Raw genomic sequence first — 26,402 nt, forward strand, 5'->3', positions numbered from 1 at the left:
AGTAATCAAATACCTAATGTTTCTAACACAGAATATAAACTTTATCCGGGCTTGGATGTAATGTTGCGTATAAAATCTTCAATACCTAAATAATTGTTTACCATTACTGTGTGAGATAATGTTATCTCAAAAAGTTCACTTAAAATAACACAGTGACATAATTTTTTGGATTGTTTACTCTAATTGCAATTAATCAGTCGTGAACAAAATGTAAACATTAAACAAGTTATGCCTAATTAGTAATTACGGTTGTATATTATCGATTGTTGCACTTCCCTTAGAAGAGGTGAATTTTACTATTGTAAAATACGCATATTACAACATTATTAGGAATAGATAAATACGAAAATACTTTATGTAGGTATAATACTCCTTTGTTGACATAAATTCCGAACGTATTATTTCACAAATATTCATTGTCGTTCTGAACGCAGTTTTAATAAGCGTTCTTATTGGTCAATATTTACGTAAGAACAAGACAGCCAATAGCAGCTGACCAGCCATTTTCCTCAATCTGTCAAAAAGCAAATGTCAAACAATTCTGAAACAAACCTCAATAATTTTGCGAATATTCTAACAAAAGTGTAAGAAATATTAGTCAAATTCCGTTTTAAAATGTCGGAAAATGGGCACGATGCGTAAGAAAACTCAAGTGTCGTTCGTGATTAGAGACGAGGAGGAACGGCGGCATAAAAATGGTGTTAGTTCATTGCAACTCGATCCGATACAGGGCCGACTGTATTCGGCCGGCAGGGATGGAATCATTCGTGTGTGGAGTACTGCTACCGGTGTTCAGGACCGATACATCCAGAGTATGGAGCACCACACCGACTGGGTGAACGATATCGTGTTATGTTGCGGCGGCAAAAACTTAATCAGTGCTTCGTCAGATACGACTGTGAAGGTATGGAATGCGCCCAAAGGTTTCTGTATGTCGACATTACGAACTCATAAGGACTATGTACGTACATTAGCGTACGCTAAAGATAAAGAACAAGTGGCTAGTGCCGGTTTAGACCGTGCAATCTTCTTATGGGATGTCAACACATTGACAGCTTTGACTGCCAGTAACAACACAGTTACAACATCAAGCCTTGTCGGCAACAAAGAGTCTATATACAGTTTGGCTATGAATCCTCCTGGGACCATTCTAGTTAGCGGATCTACTGAGAAAGTACTCCGTGTTTGGGACCCAAGGAATTGTTCACGACTTATGAAGTTAAAAGGACATGCAGATAATGTTAAAGCTTTAGTTGTAAGCAGAGATGGAACACAGTGTGTGTCAGGCAGCTCAGATGGTACAATAAAATTGTGGTCTCTATCGCAGCAGCGTTGCGTTTCTACTATAAGAGTACATTCTGAAGCTGTTTGGGCATTATTAGCTACTGAAACATTTACTCATATCATTTCCGGCGGAAGAGATAGGCTAGTCATTATTACAGAATTACGAAACCCTGATAACTTTATGATAGTATGTGAAGAAACTGCCCCTATACTTAAATTATGCTTTACGGCTGACCAGACAGGAGTTTGGGTGTCAACATCAGAGTCTGATGTTCGATGCTGGAAACTGCCTCCTTTAAACTCCTTAGACATGTATAACCAAAACAATTATAATACTAACAATGTGTACCAAACACAGCCAATTCATCACATTCCCGGAGGTCCCGCAATAAAACACTACACAGTGCTAAATGACAAGAGACACGTAGTAACAAAAGATACCGCGAACAACGTAGCCCTATATGACGTATTAAAAGCTTGTAAATTAGAAGATTTAGGAGAAGTAGATTACGAGGAAGAAGTTAAGAAAAGATTCAAGATGGTTTATGTACCGAATTGGTTCAACGTTGATTTGAAGACTGGGATGTTGACGATACACTTGGGGCAAGACGAAACGGACTGTTTAAGTGCATGGGTTAGTGCCAAAGAGGCGGGATTGACGACGGAGAATGATCAGAAAGTTAACTTTGGTGCGTTGTTGTTGCAAGCGTTGTTGGATCATTGGAATCATCCGAATAGAGTGAACGAAGCTGGGCAAAGGGTGATTGGGAATAATTACTTTAATGTGCCTCTGCATACTCCTCTTATATTTAGTGAAGTTGGTGGGAGAACACTTTATAGATTACAAGTGAGTACCAGATATAAAAAAAATTTACTTAGTGTCAACAATAATTTATTTATGTTATATTCTATTTACACTGTGAGATATAAAAGGAACATATCTGCACTGCTCTGCTACTTGTACTTTTATCATTGAAATTAACTTGTTAATACATTTAAAATAATTTTTATGTTGATTGAAAATAATTTGCTGTGCCTACAATCAAGGGAGCCTACTATTTAAAGAATAGCAAAATACTATGCTATAATACCTTGTTGATCAGAGTTAACTTTTCCCACAATTCCATTTTTTTTGTTGATATTAAAATGCCTAATTGAAAACGAGTCTATAATATTTCTAATGAAGAATGCAATATTTTTTCCACAATAAATAGTGGTATTCATTTTTTAAAACTGTTTATACCCAAATACCACATTTACTTATAGGTAGGTGACGCAGGAGGTGAGACAGAAGGCAATCTTCTCGTGGAGACAGTACCATCTTGGGTGGTGGACGTAGCTATAGAGATGGCTGCCCCCAAGCTGAACAAACTGCCCTTCTACTTACTGCCGCATTCAAGCTGTCAGAGTAAACAGGATCGGCAGAAGAAGGTAATACTTAAATTTTACACTGTTTTAAATGGAGATGATAGACCAGGATTTTCATTTATGAGTGATGTACAGAGAAATAGCTTTTCCTCACAATTTAATTAATACTGAACCATTTTCTGAACCCCGATTATAGTCTGTATGTTATTCTGGTTGTTATCAATATAAGTGGATGTTATATCAAAATCAGTAAAGCAGTTTTCATCTGAAAAAAACAGCATTTATAATTTCACAGTGCCCCAAGTGAACCACATCTTACACCCAGATAAAAACCAGTGTCCTTTCTCAAGGTTTGGACTATCTATGTACCAAATATCATTTAAATCGGTTTTCTAGTTATGGCGTGAAAGCAAGACAGAATTGGTATAGTTTTTAGTGAAAGAAAGTAGAAATTAATCACAATTACCATATTTGCATGCACTTCGCGTGATTATGCGTGATTATAAATTATTATTAGATTACATAATCTAGTAACAATTTTAATAAATACATGATTTTCATTGATTATTACTTGGTGAAATAATGGTGCATAATGTTTATCTAAAAAAAAGCAAGCGAGCTATATTTGTGTGTGCATTCATTAACCTTTTCTCTCTATATGTTACTCTGATGTACACATTCATCATCATCTCCCAAGCTTTTTTCCAATCATGTTGGGGTTGGCTTTCGATTTTGATGTATAATTTGTATTACTGTTAAGTTTCATCAAAATCTATCCAGAATCTTTTGCTTAATACATCCAAAATTTCGCCTTTGCAGCATTAAAGTGGTACTTTAACCATCGCTTCTACAATTCCAGGACCGTCTAGTAGCCAACGACTTCATCCAATGCCGTAAAGTAGCGGAACACGTGGTAGAGAAGATAGTGGGAGGCGGTGACGTGAACGGCGCGAGTGCGGGCAGCGGCCGCGCCAGCGCCAACGAGGACAGCGGCAACGACGCGCCCGAGGAGAGGGTCGAGCTGCTCTGCTGCGATCAGGTAGGTCCAGAAACTTCTAGAATGTTCCATGACTTGTCGAAGTCGAAGAAAAACAAGAAGTGGACCTTTGATGGGGGTGATGACGACATTGAATCAGGTAATGTTATAGTGGGTTTTTGGGGATATTTTACTATGTCTACGCGAAGTATGCTTTCAGTGAAAAAATTCTAGTATGTTCGAGAGGAATGTCCAGGTTTCAATAGGAATTAGGTTTTTCGATAAGATCTAACGTGTTCAATGTATTTGTTTAACTAGCCTCCATCAACAGTAAAAAGTAGCCCATAGCCTTTCTCGAAGAATAAAACTAAATCCTACTATACTACTAATATTATAAACGCGAAAGTTTGTATGTATGGATGTTTGTTACTCTTTCACGCAAAAACTACTGAATGGATTTTAATGAAACTTTACAATAATATAGCTTATACATCAGAATAACACATAGGCAACAATTTGTAAACATATTGTTCGAAATACTAAACCTGCGCAGACGAAGTCGCGGGCACCAGCTAGTACAGAAATATTTTTTCACATCAAACCAGTATTTCCAAACAAACTCTTCAGCTCTATTAGTCTATTCTAGCTGCTTTTATAATACTATCAGTCTCTCCTATGTTATACTCTTATTCCGATTCTAGGGCTGAATAGTTCAAATTAAATAAGAGTAATATGTTTTTAAATTCTATTTCAGGTGCTCGACCCCAACATGGACCTTCGTACCGTCCGTCACTTCATATGGAAATCCAACGTGGAGTTCACACTACACTACAGAGTTCTAAAACAATGAAACAAGCCTTATTTCTCTAAGGACCAGTTTCGAAAGTATTGCACTTTCCACTGCATCTATAGACTATGACAGTGATGTGATCGAACGGTTTTATCAATGTATTTATTTTCCTTAATGTCAATACTTTGACTGGACGCGGGAAATTCAAATATAAAATCCAAACTAATATTATAAAAGCGAAAGTAACTCTATCGGTCTGTCTTTTCTTCACGCCTAAACTACTGAACCGATTTGTGTGAAATTTGGTATAGAAATAGTTTGAAACTTGAGAAAGGACATAGGATAGTTTTTATTACAAAAAGTAAATATAAAAATATAATTTACTCCGGACATACAGCGCCATCAATTAGTCAAAGTCAAAAGTCGGCATCAATTCGCTATTCCACGCGAACGAAGTCGCGGGCATAAGCTAGTGTGTTTATATTAAAACACATTTTATATTTAAATTGCCCGCTCCCGGCTGAAGCATTCAATTTACAAGAAATTCCTTACCCAGACCAATTCAATTGTCTTTGCAGTAGTATAGAGCGAATGCAGTATAAAGTATTATATTGAAGTTTAACATTTTATTGTTGTATTGTATTTATGTATGTATTCCATATTTAAAATATATTTTTCATGATATTTGTAATCGCTAGTCCAAATGAGCAATCAATCTGTATAAAAGTTACAATTAAAGGAGATGGCCAAAAAACACCCAGAGTCGACAGGAACTTCATATGTATGATTGGATTCAGTATAATTTGTGGATTTTAAAAAGTATTTCAAAACATCTAAAAACCATGGGGTTCTCTTTTTATAACGTTTTTTCGATCAAGATTTTAGTTCACAAAAAAGTTTACTTTTACTGTTTGATGTTCGTTAGAAGTTGAATGCAGACTCGTGATTGGACCGTTTTGCATTGCTAAGTCATTTGTTATATTTGACACTGTCACATGGCGCGATTTTCAAAGACAATTTCTCCAAAAACATTTCATAGCCAGTTGTGAAGGTTGCATGTAACTGCGAAACCTCTCCAAGTAGGTAAGGTCGGTGCTTAATCGTATCTGGAGTGGTTAAATACAAGACCTTTTAATCACCAGGCCAACTCTGAAACTATGGGGTTGTTACTAGTGGCTTGTATAATGTTAGTTTACTTTGCTTTTTTATGTCAACTTGTTTAAAATCAACATATATTCAACATAACCTATTTTTGCGATAATATGAAATAGCTCCTATACCCCATGGATTTCAGTCTGGATTTTTTGGCACCATCAAAGGTCTATCATAAAGAACCTATTGGTAACCATTTCATTGCTGTCGATTCTGGGTTTTTTTTTCTATGAAAATTTGGCCATCTCCTTTATTCATATCGTAAAAAATAGTGACATTTTCATATTCTTACAAAATGTTGAGAGCGATCTCATTGGTAGAAACTACACATGAAAGTACATTTGACCAATAGAAACACGACATTCACCTGTCACTTTTGGCGCGAACCGCCACCTTTAATTCCTAACCTCTATAAATAAGATACGATAATACTTAAATGTAATAACTTAAAAGCTTTAAACATTAAAAGCGACTCGCGAATTCGTTTTAAAGCTTGAATAAATATAAAAGAAAATGACTGTTAATTAATAACAATAAAATAAATATATGTACTAGTAAATATGGTGTGTTCATAATCTACCAACGATTACCTTAAACATCATTTTTGTACATGGGTGCGTTCATAACGTGGTCATAAACTTACACACCTTTAAAATTTTAAACTAAAGCAAGGACCTTCACCAACTTAGGAGTAAAATATTGTAGGGTAGCTAAATGATAAGCGTGGATTATAGAAAATGGACAACACTATAAAAGAAAATAGTATCAGAAACATATGAAAGTTACAGCTACCAAACGGCCTGTAGAAAAGAGATATGCTTTCTTTTTCTATTTTATTTGTGGTCAATATTTTGTTGAATGGGTAATCCATTTTCTATGTTCAGGAATGTCAACTGTGCACATCATTATTGCCACAGATCTAAAATAAGAAAAGTATGTTAATCAACACTTATCAAATCTTTCTTTTTACAACGAATGCTGTATACCTTATCTAAGTATTCATACAGATTTCAACATGTGTATCACAATAAAGTACTGTTAATAAAATAGATCCAAATACACTTAATAATGAATTGTATCAAACTGTATTAACATTTGTAAAGAATTATGCTAACACAATGTTGTAAATTGAAAATTCATGTATATGATTGACTAAATGTAAAACATAATTTTCACAAATAACTGCCATAGAAATTATATCAATTATTTTGAAGGTGCTTCAAAACTGCTTATATGGTATATGTTGTAATCGAAATTTAATATAAAAAATATTATTCTTAAAGCGAGTTTGAAATATGTTTTCATTATACGATTATCATAAATACTGGCGTCAAATAAAACCTATTTTATCGATCACATAATACAGAATCAGCGATTGTGAATATATTGTACTTCTAGATAATATATGGCTATAAAAACTCGTTCATATAAAATTGTATAGCACTCTACACTATTAGGAAAAATATATAAGTAATTAATAAATAATTGTATTTATGTAATATCTGAAAATATATATTCTTAAGATGGTATTAACGAAATTCCTAGGCATAAACGTAAAGTGAAGTTGCCACCAGATTTTCATGATAGATAAATGGGAAAAGTACGATAGTAAACAGTTCTGGTCATATAAGTTTGCTGCTCCGACGTTAGCCACAAGTGACCTTGCGGAAGGTAATCAAACAACTTGCGCATGTGCGAAACATAACGTGGCTGACTTCAGAGTGGCAATATTATTTGACAAGTTTTGTCATTATTTCGAAAATAATTTTGTGTTTTGTAAGTAATGTATGTAATATTATTTCGTCAACGTCTGATGTAAACTGTACCTAGTTTCCGATGATTGGGCTTAATTCTTTTAGAATCCAAGTTGTTATTTTGGTTTTAAGAGATATTGCCCCAATTTTCTTTGTAGCTATTTTATTCGTGTATTAAAATTATTATTTTTCTTTATAATGAATGATACTTATTGATAAAATTGTTCATAAATAATTGAAATTCTTGTATCTTAATTTAATTTTGATGCAAAATTATTGCCAGTGAAAATATCTCGTCGCTTTGGTTGCTCTTGGGAATAGAAATAAGGAATTAAAACATTAAGACCTCGTTGCATCATTTAACTATAACGATAACCAAACCATAACCAGCCGTATACTTGCCGCCCATTGGTCAAATTGGCGATTTGACAACTGAAAATGGTTCGGTTATCGTTATAGTTATATAGTGTAATTGACCCTTTAAAAATAACTTTCAAAGTGTTCAGAAACAGCCATGGCAGCTAAAATAGCGGTTGGCAGTCTGTCAGTGTTGCCCTCTACGAAAATTGTTCGATAATGGGCTCTAGCGAAATAAGTTTCAGGTCACAATGTAAGTGGAGTTGAGTACGCGAAAGATAAATATGTGTAGATGCTCTAGAGATGTCTACTGTAAAATTGTGGCATGCTTGTAATTATACTATTTGAAATAAAGTTGTTAATTTAATTTGTTTGGTTTTTTATGTTTTGTGAGTTCTGGCTATTGATATGCATCTGCTTTTGTCTAAACACTAAGAGCAGCGTAAATACGAATGCAATGCCCATAATATTGTACATGGAAGAGTAGGTACATAGGAGGAGTGCTTACATGAGTTTATAAGGAGAATAAATAAAAATAAATGTGACCGTGACCGCACAAGTAAGTGAATGAGCATAGGCATGCCCACAGTATCCACTAAGCTAGATAAAGCCGCCGTGCACCCGGTGGCATACAAAGCTGCCGGAGCGTAAAGGAGCCGCCGGGGTGTGCCGGCGGGTTGCGCGGCTTATCGGCATCAGTTCCTTCACTAGCGTTCAATGTGACTATCACAACCGGAATGGTGATTGACGGCTTCGTGCGGCTTATGCCGGCGGCGTAGCCGCCGTCTTGTGCGTAGTAGCCTTAACACTTGTATCAACATTCGAATAGGAGTTCACGTTTAGAAAATCCTTTACATTAAAACGAAATATTAAGGTGACTTGTTTCTGACATGTTTTGATGACTTGACTTGACATGTTTCTAAACGAGCGTTGAACCGTCACGTAATCTCATAATCTGTCAAATTCGTAACAACATAACCTACAAACTTATTGACCTCAATGAAAAACTGAAAATATTTACAGAAAAATGAGTGGAAGACTCATATTGCGGTCTTTATATTGTAGTTTTACAACAAAACCACCTGTTCGACGCAGTTTCGTGCCTGCAAATAGGTTATATGTTGGTATATTTCGTGTTTCTTGTAATGACTACTGTACCAAAGTAGAAGCTCAGGTTGTGGAGAAGAAACACTGTAATATAGGTACTATTGGCCATGTAGACCATGGTAAGACGACCCTGACTGCGGCTATTACTAAGGTATTGGCAAATGATGGGTTGGCGCAGTATGTATCCTATGATGAAATTGACCGTGCGCCAGAGGAAAAAGCTAGAGGTAAGCTCGTTTCTTGTTCATGCTACTATATTAATCTGCATCAATAATAATTTGTATTCACCTGATTGTTTATTTTTATTAAATCATTTTAATAAAAATATTGTCACTGTCAATCCCATCAAGTAATTATTTTGGTAAGTAAGTATATACTTGTGTAATGGGTTAACCCATTGCATGCTGGAACACTAAGGTGAGCAAGATGACTGTCTATTGTCATTTAACTACCGAATACAAGCAGTTAATAACAACCACTAACTTTTCCATTTAATTCACTGAAACTAATTAATAATATTCAAAACAATCAATTTTATAACATAATATTTTCAGGTATCACAATAAACGCAGCACACATAGGCTACAGCACAAAGCTACGTCACTACGCACACACAGACTGTCCAGGCCACGCTGACTACATCAGAAACATGATATCAGGCGCCTCTCAGATGGATGCCTCCATACTCGTGGTAGCCGCCAATGATGGACCAATGCCACAGACAAGAGAACATTTACTGTTGGCTAAACAAGTCGGCATACAGTATATTTTGGTGTATATTAATAAGGCTGATTTAGTTGATAATGAAGTGAGTACTATTTATTAATATACTGGTTGCTTCCTGCACTTTCACTCATGTTCTGGGGGAACTTCTTCCCATATCTAGATAAAATATATGCCAACATTGAAAGAACTTTTTGTTCAGTATACAAATTGGTTCAATATTTTCAGAGCCTTGAGGGTACATACAAAATACCCTCCAAATGATATTAGTAGATACCGCTGTAGATCACACAGAACAACCTATGATGAAAGAATTTAATTTAGGGGGCAAAGTGTCAATATTTATTTATTTTGCACTTAGTTCATTACCTAGTCTACAAAGGAATAAAACTGTGAAATTGCTTTTTAACCATAGTTCATAAATTCAAACTCAATTCTTTTGTTTTCAGTTACTAGAGCTAGTAGAAATCGAAATGAGAGAGCTGCTATCAGATTTTGGCTATGATGGCAACACTGTGCCCATGATTTGTGGATCAGCACTGAAGGCATTGAATGGCGATGAATCTGAATTTGGTAACTAACTACATACTTTACTATTTCCAAATACACTTATACAAAGTTAAGGTCATGGCACATATGACCACCCAGCACGGTGCAGCCTAGCATAGCCTTGCCAATCCAGTGGATAAATTGTCACTTGAACTTGAATCTTAAATCGCTTCTCAAATAAAATAATTTATAACGCCAATATGAAAAGTCCATGGCAGGCGGATTCATGTGTAATACATTTAATTCATCTGTAAAAAATACATGACCAAATCTACTTATCTATTTACTAGCAAATATTATCAAATGCGCATTATAGTAGAAAGAAAAGACTAAGAATTTTCATACAATTACAGTGAAGCTGTAATCTCGACAGTTAAGTACTTTTACAAAATTTTATTTTTAAATATTTCTTTTTTTTATTTTATCCAGGTGCACCATCAATTCGCAAGCTCCTATCCACAATGGATGAATACGTCCCTCCCATAGTGCGGGACCTATCCTCCCCTTTCCTCATGCCCATAGACAATGCTTTCACAGTCCCTGGAAGAGGGACAGTAGTCGTTGGTACCATAAAGCGAGGAATTATGAAGAAGAATGCAGAAGCTGAGCTTTTGGGCTTTGGAAATAATATTAAGACCACTATTTCAGATGTTCAGATATTTAAGGAGAGTGTGCCTGAGGTTTGTATGTGATTCTCTTTAAATTATAGTGGTAGGGCGCACTTTCCTCCTCCGAGTCTTTTTCCCAATCATGTTGGGGTCGGCTTCCAGTCTAACCGGATTCAGCTGAGTACCAGTGCTTTACAAGAAGCGACTGCCTATCTGACCTCCTCAACCCAGTTACCCTGGCAACCCGATACCCCTTGGTTAGACTGGTGTCAGACTTACTGGCTTCTGACTACCCGTAACGACTTCCAACGATGATCAATGACAGCCGGGACCTACAGTTTAACGTGCCATCCGAAACACAGCCAATGGTGTCTAAGATATACTTAGAAAGTACATACAAACTTAGAAAATTTGCATTGGTAGGGCACACTTTAGGTATATGAAAATAATTGTTCCATGTAGGTAGATGTAAAATTGTAGACCATTCTTTTATTTTTTAGTCTTCTTATATCAAATATTTTCCATTTCAGGCTCTAGCCGGTGACAATGTAGGAGTATTACTCAGAGGAATGAAGATAAGGTCAGTGGAAACCGGAATGCTTCTCACAGCCGCAAAGAGCTGTTTTCTAAGCAACCACTACAAAGCGAAGATTTATTTCTTGACGAGGAACGAGGGTGGAAGAAGGAAGCCTGTATTCTCTAAGTATTCACAGCAAATGTTCAGTGGAACTTGGAATATTGCTTGTAGGATTGATTTGGGTAAGTTTTCAATGCTAAAAGCTGTTCATTTTTTTTATGTATTGTATAAAATATAGGTAACTCTTCCCAACTGTTTCAAAAATAGCCATTGAATTATGGTAATTAGTACAACAAAAAATCCCTACTTTGTGTGATTTCTTCCTTATCAACTAACTAATCACAATAGTGCCCTCAAGTTGTGTGTGTTGCCAGTAAAACAAAATTGATCTATACTATAATATTATAAATGCGAAAGTAACTCTATCTGTCTGTCTGTTACGCTTTCATGTCTAAACCACTGAACTGATTTTAATAAAATTTGGTGGTCGCGGTCTGAAGCTAGTAACTAAAACAAAACAGGCGTACGACTATACGTCTGCTCGTGGTCGAGAAGAGGAGAGGAGAATCGAAAAAAGTTGTGGTTTAAATTTTATTTTTACCTTTTTTTCCAGATCCATCACTTCACATGATGATGCCAGGAGACCACGGCGAAGTATACTTAACTCTTCTCCAAGATATGGTCATGACTGTCGGTCAACCCTTCACCATCCGAGAGAACAATGTTACCGTAGCCACTGGTATCATCACCGACTTGCTAAAATCAATAAATGTGCCTAAAGGAAAATTGGGAAAAGTCGTGTTGAAATTAGAAGAATGAATGTTGTAAATAGTATTTGTATTTAACTGTAGATATTGTTAATAAATTGTTATTATGTAAATATGCTTGTATTTTTTTGGTAGGATTATTAAACAAGGGTTTCAAAATAAAACTGCACAAAACATTTTATTCATTATATATTTTTGTCAGAAGGTAATTAATACAGTGCCAAAACAGTAACAAAACATTAGTATGAAAAAATCAAGAATGCATCTAGCATTAACTACTAAATACCCAGATATAAACAATATCCTATGTTGATAGGAGGACAACATTTAACACTTATATTTTCACAACATTTGAACAAGACAGTTGGCATAGTAAACTATTTTATTTTTTAATAATATATAAATTGTGAACTAGTTTCATAACACCGATACGCCTAATGGATATTTTATTTTCTCTACATTATTATTTGGGGGTAGTCATGTGCAATCAATTATCACTATAAAGCTAAATAATAATATATGTCATTGTGTAGTGTCAATTCATTAAATAAAATTCGATTTGTCAATTCATAAGTGAAGTTCATTTGTTTTTAATTGGCGCCCAACGTGGTACTTTTTAGGGTTCCGTACAAAAAGGGTAAAACGGGACCCTATTGTTTTCGCTCCTCTGTCCGTCCGTCTGTCTCATGAACCATGATAGTTTAGAGAGTTGAAATTTTCACAAATGATGTATTTCTGTTGCCGCAATAACAACAAAATATACTGTTTGAAAACTAAAATAGAATAAATATTTTGGGGGGCTCCCATACAACAAACGTGATTTTTTTTGCTCATTTTCTAAATCATAGTACGGAACCCTTTGTGCGATTCCGATTAGCACTTGGCCGGTTTATCTACTTTTCACAGAGAGCAAAAGATTTAACAATGTAAGATTACAACTACCCACTTTTTAATAAGGATGTGAATAACATTGAAGACGAGTTTATTAGTGAAATATATCAAGTATATTTGAGAACTTTTGTCTCTCTGTTTAAAGCTTGAAGGACGCCATGACTATTCTACTGTAATTTTGTCTCTTTCTAATAACAACAACAAAAAATCACACGTTTTTTTTAACAAAAAATGCTGTAACATGTCAATTTAACCATACATAAAATCATAAATAACAATCAACCAATCAAATCGCTTCCCGATACACTCATTCAAATCCTGTATTCTAAACAGATATGCTTTGGTCATATTATATCGAAGACTTACTCCTACATATCCATCGTTGTCACTTCATACCCTCAATTTTCTACCGTAGAATTTCCTGCACATAACTACCCACATTATAATACTGCGTAAGAGCAGACCTTGCGACAACCGCCGCGCCAAGTACCTGCCCTAAAATCAGTCAGTCGCTTGATCATGCCGCGTTAATCTAACATTTAATCACAAAATTACTGTATGTATACATTCTAACATGAAGAAAGAGGAGACATCTTCAAAATATTTTATTTTAAACCATCTATGTAAAATGCTAAAGGTACCGTTAGCATGTGATGTGAGCTAATCTTATTTTATCCTTGGTCCAATGCGAGCTAACTTGGCATCTTATGTAATACAATAGCTTCGTTACAAACTTTTTTTGAAAAATTAGTGTTTTACCCGCTTTTCGATAATGCGCGTCTCAACTACCCTACTTATAAGAAGCGGCCATTTTTATAAAAAAATAAAATTACATCTAAACATTCGACGTTTTTCGTTTTTGAGGTACTTAAAAAAGGTCGAATGATTTCTTTTTATAAGCAAGTACAAAAATGAGCCAATCATAAAATAGTTTACATATTTGAGGACTTATTAATAATTATGGTTGGACATTCAATATACGTATTTAAATTGTTACGTGGAAACATGATAAGAAATTCTCCATAGGAAAGATATTGTTACGAGTTATACTCAATTTATTACAGTTAAAAACATGGTGTCAACTCTCCTATGAAAATTTTTCAGTGTGCATTTTTCTATAAGACAAAGCTAACATTTGGATAAACATACACTCATATATTTCTCAATATACTTAAAGCTATTTGAGTTACATTCAAAATGTGCGTAATACCAACATTATTATACAAAACAGTATAAAAAAAACATTACATTACATTTTAAAATTGGACTGACTCATATGTATGGAGTTTTTTTTTGAGTTTTTTTTTTATACTGTTTCGTACAAACATTTGGTTAAGGTGACGTCTTAAACAGAGACGTGCATTATCAAAGTATACATTAGCACACCACAATACGTTTCCATCGCGATACCAATACCACGGAATTAAGTTTTAATAAGCTCATAAAATTCGATATTCACCACAGACAGTAATATTTTGTATCCATTAATATATATTCATTAAGTATCTTAAAAAACACCTATTATTTTTTTTTTCATTTATACGGACAGATCCAAAGTTATACATGAGATAAAGACTAGCGATCATCATTCTGTTTTTTTCTTTAAATATTATTATAATAGTGTTCGCGCCTACAAAGCTTTGCTAAAAACAACAAAAATATAACAAGAACAATGATAATAAAAACAGAATGCAGTTAATAATGGGCATTTTCACAGTGGCAGTGTTTGAGGAAATGCTAAATAAAAATAGTTGCATTGAATATGTCAAGCGTTCTCTCGTCTTGTATGCGAGACCGGGTACCGTACAAAGGCTCATTTTGGTATTAATAATACATTCTTATGGCAAAATCATTTGAAAATCGACGTTCACTGTAATCGGACTAAATGTAGTGAGATTTCAAACACTGAACAAATAATGACTTAATACAAAATATCCCATTACATTTGTCTTGTTTAACTGAATAAAACACTGTCACTTAAAACTTAAATTATAATAAAATATACTTATTGGTGTCGACAAGTAGTGTTTAGCACCACATTACAATCTATACAATTACGTATGCCCTAACAAATCCAAGTGGCGCATCAATTCCTCACAGAATAAAGGAAAGAGAAAAAATAAAAAAACAATTTCTCCCCGTGCTCAAAAACCTTTGCTTTTTAATACTTGTGTACGCACACCAATTACCTAAAATATGTAAAAAATTAATTCACCAACACTTATCAACTAGAAAAATATTTTAGAAATTCTCACTTACATTTACGAGGAACTGGCAAAATAAATCCTGTATTTTTTCCGTTTTTTTTTTTCAATATTTTTTTTATTTATTTATTACCATATTTTTTTTATTCAACTCACAATTGAATACAAAAAAACCAGATTTGGTCCTCAAGTATAAAATTCATGATGCCATTCCTATAAATTGGACAGAACTATTCACTGTACGCGCGTATTGACGAGTAGCAAAAATATTAGTAGACTATGCACACTAAACAATGGCTCAAAATATCAAATCCACTAAATACCCAATAGAAAAAAAAACAATCTGCCTACGTGTTACGGCAAACCTCGTAGAAGCAATGTTAAACTTAAGAATCTATTAGAGTAAGATTAAAATGGTGGTTGACCGTTCGCGTCCGTAGACTGGCTCAAACATATCACAATAAACTACCTAATAGGACTAACCACCGTTATTGTCCACACTCATTCAACTATAAAATACTATCATTTGCAACTAATATTAAAAAAGAAACATCCCATTATAGCTTCACACCCAACGGAACTACGAATCCACAGTGTCAAAAAGTGATTAAAACTCTTTTAATAAGAAATGTTTAATTTAAGAGTATTGAGTGTCCCCGCATGCGGTCACAGGGCTATAACGTCCGTATAACTATCCATCACCTAAGAAAGGACTGACACACCGATTATTATGCTAAATAGTTACATTTTTCATCTAAACGAGGATTCATTATACGGTTATATTAAAACATGTAACTATCAGATTCGTACTATAAGCTTTAGGACCATCCACCTATGCCTATCGTCACCTAAACGCAAGGCTCAGATATCGAACACTACACAACTAGCATCATTTAAAATAGATAAAAAACCAACTACACATTACACAATTTTGCAGGAATATCTATCTAAACAGTGAGTTTTATGTTTTCCTACCGAGTTTTTTTTCCTTGTTCGGTTATTATTTTTTTTCATTTTTTATAAATATTCATCCGTAAATTATTATCAAATTTGATAAAGCTCTAAGATTGATCCACATTCACATAAAATTACTCAGGACACCGAGACACTGAAGCGTTATGAGTGTCAAAGTCTGACCACAACCGAAAATCTAACCGAATAAATATGCGACAACCTGTCATAACGATAAATGCGACCTAGCAAACCGTCGCTTACAAACACGGCGTTTAAAATTCGAGGAACATTTGTTAATAAAAAAAAAACTTAAATATTAAAAACTCGGGAATTATTGTTAAGGTAACCGAGTCGAGACCTGACCGCGAAGCTATAGAATAAAATTAAGAGAACCATTATCCAGTCTTGCTAATGGTGTGACTACACGTTTTCTAAAAAAATAAACATATCTAGCTGAATTCTCTAACGTGATGTGACACACGATTTGTACATTCAGGATTTTAGGAGCGAAACCTTGAGGGGAAATCTTTGAGTACCTCCTTAGAAACACTGGGGCAACGGTCGCTTCGGTCAAGCTACACTTTGGTCATATTTTTGGACTATCTTACCACCCGTTCACACTATCACCACAAAAACGTTGCATATTTGACGAAAACTGTATTCACTAAAATCGAGTGTAAACAGGTCTAGCTGACAATTTTAAAACTTATAAGTAAAGGGGATCGCGGATATGTTTAGGCCATATAAAATGCTGGAAAAGCTAGTTTCAATAAAAGCGATTTTCCCTATAATAAAAAGGATTTGAGCAATACTTAAAATACCGAGCAACTGTCGAACCTAGTGTTTCTTTAATTATAATGTTTTTACGACATATTGCCTTCTTGATGATTTTATTTCTTACATACAAATTGTATACGTCGTTTGTGATACTTGGCTTAAAAGGCGTAAGCGCCAATGTCACTTACACTATAACAATCATTTATCGTCGTGTTAATAACGTAGGCACACTTCACACGTCTACAATATTTTTATCGAAATTGCTCAGCTGCTTCACACAAGGATTTCGCGAAAAATTGGCTCATACGCCCTTTAAGTCTAACGTATCAATGTGCCTCAAAGACATATTAATTAAAAAATTATTTCAAAAAGGCAATATGTCCATAAAACACTGAATAAGGTGCACCGATACAAACATCGATATACGTACGAAAATATTTGCGAACATGTCTATTCACTAAAATCTCAATTCATCTAAACATTGACTAAATAATAAACAAAACAAATAACGCTATTATGAATATTCATGCATATTTTATACTACCTACAAAAATCTAGCGTTTGTTAGGTATCTTAGGTTTAATGCGTACATTGGCGAGCCTGGGTTTCGACAAATATCTTTTTAGAAAAAGAATGCCTTGACTTCCATCAAATATATCATTATCATGCTATGAGAAAAATATTAAAAGGTCTTAACAGACATTTTCCAAGTTTACAATTTCTAGTAAATAATTTAAATGACAGAGCCAAAAGTCGATGCATCAATTTAGATCATTTGCTTGTATATATTGTTTTTTTTTCACAATTTATTTATAAGCTGTACAGTCAAGGCAAAGATTCTCTAGAAAAATATTCTTAGCCCAGGCGTTTATAGTAAAATACTCAAACTTTACGTATAGTTAAAATTATTTCAAGCGACAATTGAGTATATTACTATATTAGACGATGTTACCTGCTATTTATATTCTTTTAACATTTATTTCATAGAGCAATCTAGCACCGTTTTGTATACTCCATTGCAATGGGAAGACCAATGGGCAAGATCGACGGAATTTAAGTGCATATAATTCTGAAATATTTTTTACTCATAATGTTGTGTTTCATTTTATAAAGTTGTACATTGTGTATAAAGTACATATTTATTTTTACTCACTTTTTAGGTCGATACTTTTAACTTTTAAAATTTCAGGCTTTAAGGCTGCAATGTAATCTGATCCCAAAAAAAATTGGGGGCAGCCAAGGCCGATGAAAAGTGCATTAACAATTTAAGACGGTAATTTAGACAGCAACACTAATAAAAATCTCGACATAAGCTATGCATGATTTGATGTTTATCATCCTGAAATATCCCTTAAATTCATTAATAAAAAGGCTGTTAATATTTTTTTCCAACATTAACGTCGTTTTAACCCACTGTGCCTATCATTACTCCACAGAATAGAATATAACTAGCAGATGACACAAGGAAGAGCTGCAGGACGAATTACTGATAAAATTTAGGAATTCCCTCGTTACACCCTTACCATAAGCGTTGGCTTTAATTAAGTACTCCATAGATTTGGTATAATTCATTAATCTTTTCTTTTTTTTTTTTCAATTTTTTCTCACGTTAAGGACTAAGGACATTATTATTTTTTAAATATAATTATAGGTTATATCACACAATATTCTTAAAGATATGCTGTTATAAGCGTTGGTCATTGAAATTCTGAAATCATATTTTATATGTTTTTTTTACGTAATATTTAGCGTTTACCCTTGAAGGAAGAAAATAATGAGAAAAAGCTTGTTTTTGGAGATTGGTTCGTAAAATGCAGTAAGGAAGGCTTATGCTATGAAAAATTCCAATATTATATGGACGGAAGGTAACTGTTTATTGAGCTAAAACAAATTGGGCAAGTCGCATCGGGGCGTTGAGTGTCACAGCCATTCAAATGTGAACAACTATTATTTTTATAGGCCAATATTAAAATTAAAACAAGACGATTTAAATTGAAAATGTTTATCAATCATCATTAATGAAGTATAACATCACGGAGTACTAGACTCCACTATAAGATGTGTAATTTTGTTTTTAGCTCTCAAAAGATTTTACTAAATCCTCGCCTTCACATTTGCACTCTTTTTACTTACTTTTTGTCTCATAAAGAGATGTCTTGTAGCTTTTGTTCAATACTTACAATAATTCAACTGACCTAGTTGGTCATAATTATATTCATAACAATATCAATTCCCTTTATAATTTTAATTTCGTCTAATTCTTACAATCTTGTATCAAAACAACGCCCCAAGCGTTAAATTTAATTTTAAAAGAAGCTAGCTGTGGCACTTTAGTTTCTCTTTCCTAAGAATATTCTAGAAACTCATAGCCTTTCGTACGATTGTCTACATAAATAGTGAACTATGTAAATAAATTCATTTGTCCAATTTAAAACTAAATAAATAAAGTGTCGGCTACAGTGAATATGCGAGGCGAAGCGATATAATGCGACTTTTTATCGCACGACCATATTGCACATGTGTAAATAATTTTTATCATTGCACAAACGAAAATCAACCACCCAGTTTATATTTTCAACTGAGATTTAAAGTTCATTTAATTTCCTAAAATATAATCAACATAAATATTTCATTTCTTTTTATAAATAATTCATTAAATAGCGAAATTCATTTCATTATTATTATTTTTTATTTAAAAATTTCATAGCGTCGCATATTATAGCATCGCATTTCAGTGTAGCCAAGACTTAAAGAATTCATCTAACAAATAATAAACTTTTTAAACAGCAATGACACTTAGTACCTTCAGTTTGCGCACGAAATAAGAAAATAAAATATAGAAAATTTTCTACATTGCAAGACAGTGATTTGAGGTAAATAGTTACTATATGGCAACATCGGAAAACAGTGAAGTAAAAAATCCTTTTTCTAAGTCATAAATATAGTTAGCTTTTTTTCGATAGGACGTGAAATAATTATTCTATCTACTAACTCGCTAAAAAACTAAACATTTTTTTTTATAATATTGTGCTAAATATTTTTCTTTAAGAACAAGAATATCTTTGACTACATGCTATAAACGCTAAGTGCGAATCGATTGTACTAATATCCGTTAAATATATCAATTTATTGGAAGCATTTACGATAGGGGTCGGTTGGGTTCTCTATAAATAGTCACTTGGGTCAAAGTATTTACGAGAGCAATTTTAGGCGTTCAACTCACAAATTTGCAAACAAGAATTGAAATCTGAATATTGTCTAGACTTTACGTCTCATAAATTCACTGAGTATTTTGTCCTTTAATTATTTTATCGATATTCTTTCTTCAAACCAACCCCACTTGACGACCAGCACTACGAGTGCGTTAAAAAATAAATAAAGCTTATTGCACACGGAAATGCATCACGAGTAAGGTATAACTAAAAAAAAACTATGAAAAAATCAACGGTTTTTCAAACAACTTATCGAATGCTTGTACAACACTGCATAGGACTTAAAATGCATGCACATTTATATAGAAAGGCACTACAATCAACGAATACTAATAAAAAATCTATAGCCATTTCGTAATTGATTAAATAAATCTTTAAACGTAACACCCGGTTTCTGGAAGCGAAGATATATTTTACTGGACAACAAACCTTATTTGATTTCATCATCTCATTTCATTAAGAGTATACAAAGCGATTCAGAAACCGGCATTACTTATATTTAAACAAATAATAATGTGAAAAATAATATTTAAATAACTAATATTTGTTCTTACATACTAAAAAACTAAAGATGGAAGATTTCATGTTACCCTATCATTTTGGTTAATATCTGCCTGAGCAGTTTGTGCACTGTACGAAATATTATTGTAACTATATATTCCGCGAAGGAATCCGGATTTACATAAAGCTTTTAATCCTTTAGTGATTCTGAGCGTCCACGCAAAATATGACTAATGAAAAATATATAAAACTAATATTATATCTGAACTGACTATTTCAGCGAGTCAATTCATTTTGGCCGTACATTTACTATAAGAACACAGGTGCATATATTTTACTAATAATAACGTTTCCTTGCACCGTAGCAGTGAGTTAAGGGTTAAAATGCTACAGTACAAATTAAAATTTATAAAGAATTGACGAAAACTAGCCGATCCGTCTTATGAAGCTTTTCAACCTCATTCAAGTAAAGTGAAAACATCGATATATCGATACTGCCAAAAATAAATGTACACCCCTTACGTTGTTAAGCAATTATTTAAATACCAAGCTGTAATGGGCGTAAATTATATTTCAACATTTATCGATATCGATGTACCACCCTAAAAATCGATTCAGTACGTCCCAACATCCGAATAAGCACTAACTATCAACTATACAAATTCATTCGAATTTAAATTCATTGTTTTTTATATTTTTTTTCTCAATTAAATAAATAAAAAGTGGTACACTTATACGCTAATAGTTCATAACTTCATTTCATATACTTCTTGTTATCGCACGAAAGTGATATATGTATTAAAATAGTGTCAACTAGTAATAACGTAGAACATCACATTTTCAAAGGGCTCTTGAGGTCGGTGTGAGCGAACAACTAACGACAATTCAAACAATTTTATATTCATAAAATACTTTGTTTTTTATGTGTGACTAGAAACTGCTTTAAGTGTGTCAAGATTGGAAATAACGAAACTTCTGGTTCGATATTAAAAAATCCTTGAATATTTTTTTGTATTGAATGTAGACTTCCAATCAAAATTTTGAATTATTATTATTCGATTCGACGACTTTGCTTGCACGCGTACTACACCTATACTAACGCATCTAGAACATTTAATTTAAAAAGCGATCTACCGTTCCTAATGCAAAATCGACAACCTCACTTTTCAAATCAAAGTTTCAAGGCCTTCGCTCACACCGTATATATTTTGGCAAGTGTCCGCAGCGGCCAAATTAACACCCCTTTTTATAATACTTTAAACATTAATCCGGCTAAGCACGATGAATAAATAACGCAATTCTGATACTGGCAATATTTAACCTACACACAGAGTAATAATTTATGTAGTTATTATTTATTTAACTCGTAGAATAACCGTGGTCTCTATATACCTGTTTTAGTCTTTGTCCGAGTACACTTTTTAGAATTGTGTTGGCTTTGCGATACATTTTAAGGTATATCTTTGGAGATTTTGCACAGTTAAAACGGTAATTTTTGAAATCTATGAAAGTACAAAAAGATTGTGCATACAGACATTTTTTATGACAAAATTAAGCTTAGAAAGTTACAAATGTCCATCTTTGGGTAATATTTAGGCTTATAAGAATTAAAATATACCTCAAAAGTACCAGGAGCCCATAAATGCATAGTAAGTGCAATAATAAAAAGTGTTACTCTTTATCCCTACAATATTTGTATGCTGATATGATATCATTATGATAGCAACATTCTTTGCATAACCAGTGTTGCCAACTAAAGTATGAAATATAGGTAATTAAAACTTTGTAAATGGCATAAGAGAAAATTGGTCTAAAGATCAGTAGGGTACATTTATAAGCTCATAATTCGATAACTGCTTTTAGGAAAACTACAGGGTACCAAGCACACAGATTTAAAATCTAGACACCGATATATTTTAAAAACTTCACCTATTATAATATAATCAACATTTAATATGATTATAGCATTATTTGTCAAACTATATTCCATACTTTAGTTGATTAATATCATACATGATAAAAATGCTTTTGCTAAATTGGCTATAGAGCGTTTTAAAATGGTGATTTCAACCTTAGTAAAATTGTTACAGAACATATTTTTGCTTATCTGTTTAAAAGTTGAGTAAAACATATATAATAGAGCTTTTAAAATAAACAAAACTGAGCATAGCAATGTGACGATATTTGAGCGTAAAGTATAGAAATTAATTAAATGTTAAAATAGGCTTTTAGTCCGACTGTTAGTTTCAGAAAATTGAGCGAAGCATGAGATTTGAAAATGTTCAAATTATATATGTTTTCGTCAACTTTGAAGTACACCATAAAATGCATATTAAAAACTATAGATGTATTATATATCTACTTCTTTCTTTGAACATTTTAAGCGTAATTTTAAACATGGCAGTTTTGAGTTACCGTCATAGAGAATATATTTCTAATTAAAACTCTTTTTGATAATTTCATGTGCAACTTTCAGTCTATGACATATTTCAGAATTTTATAAATACATTTATAGATTTTAAGCATTTTAAGGTGTATACAGACTTGTTACATTTTGTATTGTGTAAGGTTTTAATCACATCATTGACGTAAATTCTGTATGTTATATCGAACCTTATTTGAGTGTCAAGAAAGTCTGGTTTTAATTGAAGACATAATATAAACTCTTTTGCAAAAAAAACGGGCACCTATGCGAAATCTTAGTTTTAAGGACTTTACGTGTATTTCAAAGGGTTTCAATTATTTTAGTATGTTTCTAGCATCAAAAATATAGCCAAGCATGCGTGAGAGTGTATTCTACATTTGAATTTTGTGCAATTGCTAAGAAATTGGTTAAACCTTGTTTTGGACTAATTGCTGGCAGAAAGTTCGTCGGTGTTTTGAAAAGTTTTTGAAGTGATTTTCAGGAAAATGATAATGCAGTTTTAATTAATGATTAATGTACTTTTTTGTTAGATCAAAACATTTTTGAAAAACTATGCGTATTTGAAAAAAAATCACCTGCTTTAAATGGGCTATACTGATGATTGATGGCAATGTTAAGAGTTTCGGTATTTTAGTGTAAAGCGTTCTATTGTTTAGATATTGTACCCACGTGTTTTAAAATATCGCTTTTTCATAAATAAACACTATTTAGAAGAGTATCAGTACCTTTGGTTGCGACAAAACCAATTTAAAGTAAGCAGTGCCGATCACAACCCGTCTCCTATCGGACTTTGACATTTAAAAAATACCAAATTTTGTGATAAATGTTAAAATTAACCACATGAAAATTGAGGAGGAGGATTAAACCTATCTAAAAAGTCAAATTATTGCCTCGTTGAAGCTCTCGATAACTCCATAGGTATCGGGTTACTAAACGACGATTTAGCTGAAAGGGAGTCAAGAATTCAAACTTATTGGCCAAACGTATGTTTCTTAAGAAATGAGCAGATAGCCAATTATTGTTATGATTTAAGCAGGATAGTGCTGCAGATGCCCGAAAATCTCGGTGTAGGCAAGTTTATTTAATAAAATGTCCGTGGGATAAAAACGCGCTATTTGAACGCTCAGACTCATAGATCTTCTGAGGTCTACAGAGTTTCCCAAGAGACGAGGTTGTTTAAAAATCTGTGATTACGAGACCTTAAGACCTCGTGCTCACAGTCTATGCGCTATTTTCTGTATTTTGCAGAATTTCAAGACTTTTAAAAATGTCGAAGTCCGATAGGAGACGAGTTGTGATGGGCACTGCTTACTTTAAATTGGTTTTGTCGTAGCTCAAAGTACTGATACTCTTCTAATTAGTGTTTATTTATGAAAAAGCGATATTTTAAAACACGTGGGTACAATATCTAAACAATAGAACGCTTTACACTAAAATACCGAAACTCTTAACATTGCCATCAATCATCAGTATAGCCCATTTAGAGCAGGTGATTTTTTTTCAAATACGCATAGTTTTTCAAAAATGTTTTGATCTAACAAAAAAGTACATTAATCATTAATTAAAACTGCATTATCATTTTCCTGAAAATCACTTCAAAAACTTTTCAAAACACCGACGAACTTTCTGCCAGCAATTAGTCCAAAACTAGGTTTAACCAATTTCTTAGCAATTGTACAAAATTCAAATTTAGAATACACTCTCACGCATGCTTGGCTAACTCTTTTGATGCTAGAAACATACTACAATCATTAAAACCCTTTGACATACACGTAAAGTCCTTAAAACTAAGATTTCGCATAGGTGCCCGTTTTTTTTGCAAAAGAGTGTATATATTTTTTTACATGCTAAAATCACGATAATATATGACCTTTTTGTCCGAGTAGCAACTTAATGTAACATTTTAAGTACAAAATATAGAAATTGAAAGTCCATGTGGACTTGATCGAATCATGTAATTTTGAAACATAATCAACTTTTTGTGCTAAGCCCAGTAAAATCAACATTATTTTTAAGGAAATTAGGATATTTTCTTAATTTTCCAAGTAATTGAATCAATAAATTTTCAACCCATTTCCCACTCAAATAAGGTCCAAAAAACCACCTTAATTAATAGGTCCAGTAGCCAAATAATGGTAGGGGTGTCGGTTATGCATGAACCTAGTGTCATACCTCTGGTTTTTCTGATAGAAATCGCTTCGTACTTTCCTATAGTTCTGAGTACGGCGTTGTTGAGATTTGTCGGGCTTTTCAGTCTGTTTTGAGGCGGTTTTAGCCGCTTCGTTTTTGGTTTCAGGCTTTGTTTGTGCTTCGGCGGGAGGTTTATCCTGAAAGATTTGGATTTTGTTGTTAATTTATTAATTCGAGCGGTCTTATAGTATTGTTTCTAGTCTGAAGTACGGAATACTGTTTAAGGTTTGATGTGTTTTAAAAGTAGAGTATAGAGGTGGTATTTATCTAACAATTTTATCAAAATACGTGAAGCTCATTTATATGTACAGCCGAGCATATACGCTGGAAATAGTGCGATTGACTTGTTAGTTACAAATGCGAAAGTGCCTCTCATAGTTGCTTCTCTTACCCTCCCACAAGATGAGAGACCAGATTGTAAGATAGTAATGCCATACCTCAGTATGTCTTATGTCAGTCTAACTAAGGGATATTGTTTTTTTTTTTAATTTTTATTTATTGTTGTACAGGTAACTGGGTTGAAGAGATACTCAGCTATATTCGGTGAGACTGAAAGCTGACCCCTATGTTGAGAAAAGGCTAGGCAGGAGATGATATTTCCTTAAGAAAACCGGTCGGCTAGATAGAATGGATAAATAGAATGACAAGGCCATTGATTGTATTAACAGTATTCATATAAATGTGTGCTTACCTCAGTAGATTCAGCAGTGGGAGCGGGCTGGGGTTTGGCGTTGGCGTTGTCCTGTGTGCTGGGAGACTTGGCCGCCGGCGTCTGCGGCGATACCGGGGACGCTGCTTCTGTCTGCTGATAGTATCATATATTTATGTATTAGATTTAGTTTTATTTTGAAGGACGAATATTGATTCAATGAAAATAATACGGGACGAGTTTTGTTATTATTGTGACTTCAGGAGATTTTTTGCTTCAAAATTTAATACTTATATTTTTTTTTTGTATAATATACGTATAAAAAAGCACCTAAGACATTGCTTTCATTTCTAAAAATTTTAAGATAAAATGTCATACAGCAATTGAGAACTTGAATTATTTATTTTATTTTATTTATTTTAAAAAGTACTGCCACATCACAAACATTAATTTAACATTCGACAACTTAAATTACTTTTTTAGTTTATGGCCTGATGCATGTGACAATTAATTATTTTTTAGCGATAGTTAATAACAGATATATTCTGTGATGAGGTATGAAATTTTGTGCGTCTGTCGTGGGTATA

General features: G+C 33.4%; 3 protein-coding genes across 3 annotated transcripts in view; 2 read left to right on the forward strand and 1 right to left on the reverse strand.

Annotated features, from left to right (window-relative positions):
* Positions 1-398: 398 nt before the first annotated feature.
* LOC110381704 (WD repeat-containing protein 48 homolog) lies at positions 399-8,048 on the forward strand. Its single transcript, XM_021342088.3, has 4 exons — positions 399-2,131; positions 2,551-2,715; positions 3,512-3,691; positions 4,383-8,048. Exons 1-4 carry the CDS (start codon positions 626-628, stop codon positions 4,476-4,478), a joined length of 1,947 nt encoding a protein of 648 aa, XP_021197763.1. The 5' UTR covers positions 399-625; the 3' UTR covers positions 4,479-8,048.
* Positions 8,049-8,619: 571 nt separating this feature from the next.
* LOC110381705 (elongation factor Tu) lies at positions 8,620-12,123 on the forward strand. The gene is made up of 6 exons (XM_049850161.2): positions 8,620-9,015; positions 9,343-9,596; positions 9,961-10,084; positions 10,490-10,740; positions 11,199-11,427; positions 11,859-12,123. Exons 1-6 carry the CDS (start codon positions 8,709-8,711, stop codon positions 12,062-12,064), a joined length of 1,371 nt encoding a protein of 456 aa, XP_049706118.2. The 5' UTR covers positions 8,620-8,708; the 3' UTR covers positions 12,065-12,123.
* A 62-nt stretch (positions 12,124-12,185) lies between these two features.
* The window catches only part of LOC110382298 (meiosis-specific coiled-coil domain-containing protein MEIOC), a 32,027-nt gene continuing 17,810 nt past the window's right edge, over positions 12,186-26,402 (reverse strand). Inside the window, exons 9-10 of the mRNA XM_064041300.1 lie at positions 25,858-25,971; positions 12,186-25,303 (exon numbers count right to left, since the gene is read on the reverse strand). Of these exons, the coding sequence (XP_063897370.1) occupies positions 25,082-25,303; positions 25,858-25,971 (336 nt within the window). The 3' untranslated portion in view covers positions 12,186-25,081. The remainder of the gene's footprint in view (positions 25,304-25,857; positions 25,972-26,402) is intronic.

This window comes from Helicoverpa armigera, chromosome 24 (assembly GCF_030705265.1).
Source record: "Helicoverpa armigera isolate CAAS_96S chromosome 24, ASM3070526v1, whole genome shotgun sequence".
Lineage (NCBI taxonomy): Eukaryota > Metazoa > Arthropoda > Insecta > Lepidoptera > Noctuidae > Helicoverpa > Helicoverpa armigera.